Source organism: Cuculus canorus, chromosome 6 (genome assembly GCF_017976375.1).
Source record: "Cuculus canorus isolate bCucCan1 chromosome 6, bCucCan1.pri, whole genome shotgun sequence".
NCBI classification, from domain to species: domain Eukaryota; kingdom Metazoa; phylum Chordata; class Aves; order Cuculiformes; family Cuculidae; genus Cuculus; species Cuculus canorus.
Window position 1 is genome coordinate 7,442,037 of NC_071406.1, and position 9,251 is coordinate 7,451,287.

A 9,251-nucleotide genomic window follows, 5' to 3' on the forward strand; every position below is an offset into this window, starting at 1 on the left:
TAGAAACTGGCAGGGGGTAATTTTCCAGCTCAGTTTTCAAGGGGGAGGCAGGACTTTCCAATTCCTTCTCTTAAGGCATAAGAAAGTTCACAGAAAAGACTATTTTTAAAGCTACTGAGAATGAGTTGATGTATTTAGGTGCAGCTGCAAAGCATCACAAATAACCGAGGGTGAGTTTTCAGATGATACATTTTTATTTGGCTAATCAATACATCTAGGAAAAAGTAAGGAAGTGCCCTTTTTGATCTGAGAACTTGCTTAATATTCTTAAAATTTATACTGCTTTCTAGCATAATACATTTTATTGAAAGGCAAAGGTGTATTTTTGGATGGCATTTTGGCACCTGGCACCTGTCTGGGTTATTTCTGGCCTGGATTAGATTTTCATTGTGCCAGATACTGCACAAACTTTCTGCTTGGATTCCTTGTCTTGAATGTTAGTGAATCATCAGTAAGTTCCTGGGTCATACGTACCCACTGGGACAGCTTGTTCCTTCAAAATTAAATGGAGGAAAACTTCGTTCAGACATGTAAAGACAACGATGACAAAAGTTAACTACAGTAAACAATGCTCTAAGATACTGGTTTTAATTTGTTATGAAGTGGCATACTGGGATGCCACTTTCTACAATCATTCATTCCCCTTGGAAATTCAGTCAAGAGGATTGTAATTTCAGTTTCTTAATTTAAAACGGTTTGTGTGTCTGAGGCATTTGCAAAGAAATAAATTCAGATACATTCAAAGTTAAAATTTTCACGCTGTTTACTTTTAGATGTATTAATGTGAATCATGTTTCTTGCACCTGTGGTATCATCATACAGCTGTGGCTTATTGGTTTTGGAAAAATCTTACATTGAGGGAGTAAGTTTAGTAGGCAGGGAGGATGATTCACTTGAAACAGGTAATTTTTTTTTCTTTGTTGTTCTGCATTTCACCTCTAAACAAAACTCTTTGCTTGTCTAGGATGGTGAAGCACTGAATCATAACTTCGTTCCGCTGGACATACAGCTGGATAATTGGGAGGATCTACCAGAGGCTTTCCAGCACAAACAAAATCGTTCATCGGTAAGACTAAGTTCTGCTGGCACAGGAATGTCATTTATAATGTGGAGGGCTTTGACTTAGATTTGAAAATAAATGCAGAACACTTGCAGGTCTTGGGATCGAGGCACAATTTCGTATGTGCAAGCAGCTCTTAAAAATGTTGATGTGAATATTAATTACGCAGTCTGTTACTTTGGCAAATTATCCAGCCTCTTGTTAACATTTCGGTAGATGGAATCACCAGGCATCATTTAATTCCTCATTCACAGGATTAGTAACTAACATGCGTAAGTCAACAAAATAGCATTTTAAAGGTTACGAATTAAACGGGGCACATTATGAATAAGAATGTGCTAGATCGTGCCAGTCTTGGTCCTCTTGCAATGTTTAAAGTGTTGTAGAGCGCAGCTCCACCAAGACGTGTGGCCTCAGTTACTTCAGTGGTACAGATCACACACACAGTGGTGTCCGTGGAGAGCATTGACACTGCAAATCCAAGCGCTCAAGGGAATACAGAGTTCAAATTGGATGTGCAATATTAACTGTTTAACATAGTTTTTTTAACTCTTTTCTCCTTCTAAAGAGAAATACGGTTTGGAAGATTGGATTCTATCGTGTAGGGGTAGATGCTATGCAGGGATGTGGTTTAGTAGGGGGCCGGTACAGTTGGACTCTGATCTCAAAGGTCTTTTCCAACCAAACAATTCTGTGATTCTAGGAATGAAGCTGATTCCTTTTGGTAGGTTCTTCAGCAACACTGGAACTTTAATTCATGATACAGATACCTGACTGATTCAGCCAACCGTTCTGTGAAGCAACTAATGAGTGGATAACACACACGTTGCCAAAGGATTTAAAAGTTATTTGCTAGATGAAAAGACGAGTGAAGAGAACTCATGTTTGTGGGTCCTGCCTTATGGGGAACATCCTGTCCGTGTTCCCCACTTTCTCCTGTAAGTTAGAAGATCTGTATTAGTAAATGCTCCCAACAAGAATTAAGGAAGTACCTTCTTGTTTCTGGTTTCATTATCTTGTGATTTCATTAACTTCTTTCTTGCTGCTCCAACTCTGAGAAAGTGAGACTCACCTTTACGCTTTTACGTTTGCCATGTAAAAATACTGCAAGGACAAAACCAAAATCATTGCCATCTTGTAATCTTGAAATATGGAAGTTTGTTCCTGGATAACACTGAAGTCACAACTAGGTCCCTGTTACATGACGTGCTTGTTCTTCCCATAGTCTGTTTTCAGAACCAGTGTGATGCTGACTGCCACAGGGAGCTGCAAATCAGTGGGGGACATGGTGGAAAAATGGAATGGAGAAGAAACTCCACCAAGCCACTTGCTCAGTTGCCGTATTGTTATGCTCATTTATTTTCTATCGTAGAAATGAGGATGGGATGAAATATTTTTTCCTCTGCATACATCCTAAAGCAGGCAGCCATGTTATAAATTATAAATTCCTATGTAGGAACATTTTTTTCCCCTCACTTCCTCACTGTTCTGTTATAGTTATCAAGGATATCTTTTAATCATACCAGTCCTATCAGTTTCCAGCTGCAAACATTTTTCTTGTGACTTCTCATCATACAAAAAACTACTAAAACCAGTAACAGAAATTAAATTCCTCTGGACCTGCTTTATTCTGTTTTCAAACTGCCAAAATAAGGAAAAGGGATCGAAATTATGCTTTGTTCTCCATTTCTTTTCTGAGTTACCTTGCTAAACACTTCATCCATTTTTCCTTGGGATCCTGTGCTTGTGCCAATTTGAAATGGCCGTGGAAGATGATGAATTGCAGGTTGAGTTGCTTGGAACTGTTGTCCTTGGAATATTTTGATGGTAAAGCATATCTTTACTTGCTAGTCGTAGACCTCAGCGTGCTGTGGTGAAATGCCAGAGAAAAGAGGATGGCAGTATTTATTTATTTATTTATTTATTACCTTAAAAAACAGATGCGTGATTAAGATAATTTGGTGATCTGGTTTCGCGTGTAATTAATTGGGAATTTACTGTAGTAATTCTCATTGTGTGTGTTTTTCTGACACTGTTATTGTATAGGAACGTAATAATCCCGAAGCAAGTGCTGTTCAAGTTTCCCAAGTTGGAAAACGTTTGTGACAAATGAACTGATCCCTCATTGAATACTTCTAATTCACCTGTAGCAAAGCCTCTGTGAAAGACAGTTTCTCTAGTGTTTAGCATGTGTCACAAGGTCGGAGGAAAGAAGAGTGGTTGTCCATAAACACAATTAAAGATGCTGTTCAAGTAATGGGAGCACCTTTTTCTTTTCCAAGACATGGGCTGCAACAGGAGAATGGCTGCTCTAAGAGCCTCTGTGTCTGTTTTTCCCATCAGCACAGACTTGCTTACACGAGAGAGGTTTACCTGAGGCTTTATCAAGAAACTCTTCTCCTGTCGCTGTTCCTCAGATTAGTAAAGGCTGTTTCTGGCCTCGTTTTGTACAGTCTGGATCAACACACATAGCAAAACCGCTCTTGTAGTCAATGGCAAAGCTGTCAGAGAACTTCAGCAGGTGAGGGTGCAGCTTGTAGGAAAAATTACTTGGAATCATAGAATGCTTTGGGTTGGAAGGGACCTTAAAGATCATCGAGTTCCAGCCCCCCTGCTGTGGGCAGGGACACCTCCCACTTGAAGGGATCATCTCTGATCATAACCTTTTGCATCCAGTTTGGAATGTCCTGATTCACTGCGGTTACCTAGTTCAGTGTCACATCTGTCACGCTGCTCACCACACCGTTCTCTACCAGATCCTGCGCTTCGTGAAAGAATGGAGCCGTCTGACAGCGATGAAGCAGAAGATTGTCAGAAAAAGCGGTCAGCTGTTCTGTAGTCCGATCCAGGCTGCGGAGGAGCTGTCTAAAAAGCAGGCAGCGGGTAGCAGCACTAAAAGGTACGTGGGTTTTCGTTTTTCTTCCTCTTACCAACTGCTGCGGGAAGCTTGGTGTATTTAATGTGGAACGATGCTGAGAGCATCAACTGGCTGTTCCATCATCGCTTGTCACGTAGTGACAAACTGAGGCAAGCGAGCACGGCAGTAAATCTCAAGAATGGAAGAATGGTCTGCTTCCCTGGCTGGCATGGGGCTGCAGCCAGGAGCTGTTCTGGCTTCACTGTATTGAAGTACCTGGGACTTGCTGGAGATTTTTGAGGAAAAATTGTGACCTCAGGGACTCAAAAGTGAAAGAATTTTGTTGTTCCTGGAAACATGAATAAGTCATTAGTTGCCATCAATGACTAATGCTTTATTCATAATTCACAGCCTACACCAACCTTTGTCGATACTCATTTTTATTTCAGCAATTCTGCTCTCTGCGAATATTTCTCAAAACTACTGTTTTCCTTGCTGGGTGTCACTGAAAAATGCTAATGTTTAATCCTTATTAAAATAAAAATTCACCTTTTTTTTTTTTTTTACACCTTCTTTCCTATTTCTCATATTCTGTCTTCCCCGAGAGACATTTGCAGATTCAGGGCTGTCATTACCCTCTACAAAACTTCTCATGGGTGCAGGTTAACTCACCAAGGTGCCTCCACAGAGTAAAACCTTTTCATTCCTCTCAATCCCTACTGTTAAATTCTCCAGGGTGAATTCAAGTAAATAAATAGTTTGCAATTCCAGTAATGTAAGAAGAAGGAGCAGGTAGTGAGTATTTCATAACCTGCTGCCCAATTGTTTCCTTCCATATAAGCAGGAAAGGTCTAACTGTGACCGGTGTTAGAAAATCTCACGTCTCCTCCAGCGGCATCTGAGGTGCTGCTCAGGATTTGGGATACGCATGGTACTGAGAGGCATCCTTCGAGAAGTTGTCTGAATAGTGGGTTTTGGAAGAATGATTGGTGTAAAGGGATTTTAAGTGTTTTACTTAAGAACAGTTTATGTTTTCATGTTAAGGAAAGATGTGAGTTCAAACATAATGTAACAGAGCAAAGAGTCCTGCAGAGTGCGTAAAGCTTCCTGTATTAGCTGGAATATTAGCAAGACTTCACCTCCTGGAAACAAAATGCTTCCAGATTTCATTGGCAGGCAACATCAAACTGCTTTCATTTTCATGTTGTTACTTACAAAACGGCTTATCTGTTCGCTCCTTAGAATCATGGAATGGGTTGGGTTGGAAGGGACCTCAAAGCCCATCCAGTTCCAATCCCCCTGCCATGGGCAGGGACACCTCCCACTGGATCAGATTGCACAAAGCTCCATCCAACCTGGCCTTGAACTCCTCCAGGGATGGGAAGGATAGAGCTGAACCTGATTTTTTTAAAAAAAAAAGTATTATTATGGTGAAGTACGTTTTTCGTCACCATTATTCATGTCTTATTGGGAAATGAGGGACGTTTGAAGAGAAGATGCCGCACCAATCTTCCCGCAGCCAAGAGTGAATATTCCTCAGGGGAGGTGGTTCCCTTTGTAGTGTGTTGACGGAGTTCTGTGCTGTTTTAGGTACGTGACTAAGGAGGACGTGGCAGCAGCCTCGCTGAGCAAAGCCAGCAGCAGTGGCGGCAGCGTGCGCCTCATCTCAAAAGATGGTGGGGTTTGTGTGAAGAGTGTCAGTGCTTCTGTTGAACAGCTGGGGCACCCCACAAAGTGAGTTTAGATTTATTAATGCAACGATGATTAAGCTGTTTCTCCACATTTTTTAAGGTAGCAGAATTATTTGCTATGAGTGTTTACCTTGGTGAAGTGCAGGGTTTAGATAAGAAACTTGGAGTGCTAATGAGGTATTTTTATTCTTACAAGAATTCAGATTAAATCTGTTGTCTGCTGATATAGCTGCTAATTAAGTGAGACTGATTACAATGAAACAAGAAAACAGTTACATGATTCCCTTAAGGAAAAAGAACACAGGCCTGCCTGTGGGTTCAACAGCAAACTGGAGACACCACATGTTCTCTTCTGCCTCAACATTTAGAAAAAGGGAGAAATTGCAGTCAGAAAATGCCCTTCTAAAAAATGTTAAGGTACAAGCAGCGTGTATCCTGCGCAGCCTTCTTTGGGGTAAGAAACTGCTGGCATGCAAGCTGTGTAGAGAAAGCAGGACGCTTCCCATGACTTTTTACTTCTGTTAAAGAGGGGGCTGAAATATTTTACCTTTATATATGCACGTGCCTGATGGAAGCCAGTTTTTCTTGTAAATACAGCATTAGTTCAGCTAATAATTCAGAGCGCATGTGTAAATGCAAGATGTGCAAAGAAAAAGCTGTCTGTTATATTGTCAGATTTTGTTGAAATGGAAACATAAGCCAAGTAGATGATTGCTCTGTGCAGGTATCAACCTGAGGATGTAAGATATTGTCTTGACTGGAATTGGTATTTCAGAGCATAAAAGATACCTGATGGAAACACATAATGTGTCCAAACCCTCTGAACTGTTTGCTGAATACTCCCTTTATTAACAACTGTGCTCTGTCCTCTGCAATCAGGTTGCTTTCAGAAAATGGAAAAGACCAGTCGGTTCTTCCTTCCGACCAGATGGAAGCAGAAGGCTCGTGCCAGTCCAAGGGCTATTTGCAAGCCCTGGACAGCCAAGGGAACCCACTCTGTCTCAGCTGTCAACAGCCAACAGCTCGGCTTGACCCAGGCTGCCAGGCCCGTGCCTGGGATACGCGATTCTGCTCTCATGCCTGCCAGGAGGACTTCTCCATTCGCTCCAGTCAGAGCTACCTTAGGACTAAAGTGTTTGAAGTCGAACACGGGGTTTGCCAGTTCTGTCATCAGAATGCCCAGGAGCTTTATCTCAGTATCAGAGATGCACCCAAGAGTCAGCGCAAGAAACTTCTGGAGAGTTCTTGGATGTCTCACCTTCCACTTGGGCAGGTAATGATACTGGGGTTTTTTAAGCAGTAACAGCTCACGTGTGTGTTCCTGTGGCAGATGTGGCAGGGAGATCTCAAACATCCTTCTTGCAAGTTGAAGACTGAAGGGTAACCTTACACTGACAACAGAATAAGCAAAACCAAAATCTTAAACAAAACCCCCCAGTGTCTTCCGACACATTTTTTGTTGCTGAAGGCACAGCCGTCAGAATTCAGATTCCTTAGGAATGTGAATATTGCCGCCAGATTTACTGGAAATGCACTTCATTAACAAACTTTCTGGCTATGGAACAATTTAGGAATGCACGTTCCCATGCAAGGTGCTGGTTTTGATTGGAAACTAAAATGCTATTTCATTGTCTGCTGCAAAGTTGAAATTCTGCTTCAGAGGCGACTAAATAGTCTAAATTCTGCAGGCGCCTGCTGAGACACGTGAAGGAGAAAGGAATTTACTGTCACTTGGTGTATGCATGAGCTCAGCTTTGTCGCTTGCAGCTCTTTACAGTCAAGGGGAGCACAGCCAAAAGTCTCAGATGAGAAATCTGGTGGAGCGAGTGTTTATAGAATCATAGAGGATGGAAAAGACCTCCAAGGTCAGCAGTCCAACTGTCAGCCCCACCCCACCGTGCCTGTTAAGCCATGTCCTGAAGTGCCCTGTGTTTTAAACCCCGCCAGGGATGGGGACTCCAGCACTTCCCTGGGCAGCCTCTGCCAGGTCTTTTCCACGCTTTATCAAAAGATGTTTTTGTTACGGCCTGCTCAGTGGACAGAACGGTGCTGTGTTTAAGGTACTTTCTGAAAGCTGACACGCGACTTGATCACCTAAGATTTCTCAGTTCCCACTGTCTTGATCAACACCTTAAATGACAAACTCCTAGGGTCCACTTCTTTAAGATTTTGTATGTTTTTATATATGTATATTTGTATCTGGTATCTGCACTTGATAAAATGGCACTGAAGAAATCTGAACCTTTCGTTCTGTTTTCCTTGACCCACTGTGATGCATTCCCGCTCGCTGCAGCCAGGCGAAAACAGGGCAGTGATGTTTACAGCCGTTTGCTCCACCAGCAGGACTAGAATCATAGAATAATTAGGGTTGGAAGGGACCCTAGAGATCATCTAGGGAGTAACAAAACAATGCTAGTGCTTACTGCCTTTCTCTTGATGAAAACCATGAACAGCTACTTCATAGAGTCATGGAAGCAGAGTGGTTTGTGTTGGACGGGACCACGGAGGTCACCCTGTCCAACCCCCTGCAGTAAGCAGGGACATCTCCAACAAGATCAGGTTGCTCAGAGCCCCGTCCAACCTGACCTTTAATGTTTCCAGGGATGGAGCCTCCACCACCTCTCTGGGCAACCTGTGCCAGTGTTTCAACCACACTCACTGTAAAACATTTCTTCCTAATATCTAGTCTGAGTTTCCCCACTTCTAGTTTAAAATCATTCCCCCTTTTCCTATCACAACAGGCCTCACTAAAAAGTTTGTCCCCATCTTTCCCAAAAGCCCCCTTTATTGAAAGGCTGCAATGAGGTCTCCTCAGTCTTCTCCAGGCTGAACAGCCCCACTCTCTCAGCCTTTCTTCATAGGGAAGGTGTTCTGTCTGATCACCTTCATGGCCTCCTCTGGACCTGCTCCAACAGCTCCATATCTTTCTGGTGCTGAGGGTTCCAGAGGGGAAAGAATTCCTCACTTTGCTGGCCACAATGCTTTGGACACAGCCTGGGCTGCGAGCACACATGGCACATGACTTCCCAGAGTTCTTTTCTTGTTCTTAGGACAGAGCACGCATGTGGTTCACAAGAAGAGCTATAACACTTCTGGTGTCGTGTTCTTTGTTCCCTGCAGCTGAATGAAATGATAACAAACCCGACGGAAGGCCAGTTCTGGCAGGTGGACCACATCCAGCCCGTTTATGATGGAGGCGGCCAGTGCTCCCTGGAAAACCTTCAGACTCTGTGCACGCTCTGCCACAGAGAGGTCAGTGTGGCACAGCCAGAACTCCTCCCCCTCTCCCAGGGAGGTGCTGTGGGATGGGCACCAGGGTGGTGTTGACCAGTATTCTGGGCACAGGAACCCCTGGAGCTCACGCAGACCTTGGGCTCGCAGCAGGGCTCGTGTCAATGTCAGAGCTGTTGCCCACTATGAACGCTCTGAGCAGTTGTGTTTTTCTTGCAGAGAACTGCGAAGCAGGCCAAGGAGAGGAGCCAGGTGAAGAGGCGGTCGTTAGCGACAAAGTATGGCTGTGATATCACCAAATTTTTTGTGAAGATGTAAAATGCAAAATATACTCAGTTATAAAGTAACTCAGAAACAAGTGTAGTTACAGTTTTCCTCATGCACTAATTGAAATGAAAAAAAAAACCAAACC

The 9,251-nt window shown here is 43.1% G+C and overlaps 1 protein-coding gene across 5 annotated transcripts in view; it reads left to right on the forward strand.

Annotated features, from left to right (window-relative positions):
• The window catches only part of ZRANB3 (zinc finger RANBP2-type containing 3), a 49,781-nt gene extending 40,595 nt beyond the window's left edge, over positions 1 to 9,186 (forward strand). For all 5 annotated transcript variants that reach the window (XM_054070758.1, XM_054070761.1, XM_054070760.1 and 2 more), the window contains 6 exons: positions 965 to 1,066; positions 3,817 to 3,959; positions 5,508 to 5,651; positions 6,488 to 6,881; positions 8,729 to 8,860; positions 9,059 to 9,186. In XM_054070758.1, the coding sequence (XP_053926733.1) occupies positions 965 to 1,066; positions 3,817 to 3,959; positions 5,508 to 5,651; positions 6,488 to 6,881; positions 8,729 to 8,860; positions 9,059 to 9,157 (1,014 nt within the window). In that variant the 3' untranslated portion in view covers positions 9,158 to 9,186. The remainder of the gene's footprint in view (positions 1 to 964; positions 1,067 to 3,816; positions 3,960 to 5,507; positions 5,652 to 6,487; positions 6,882 to 8,728; positions 8,861 to 9,058) is intronic.
• Positions 9,187 to 9,251: the final 65 nt, after the last annotated feature.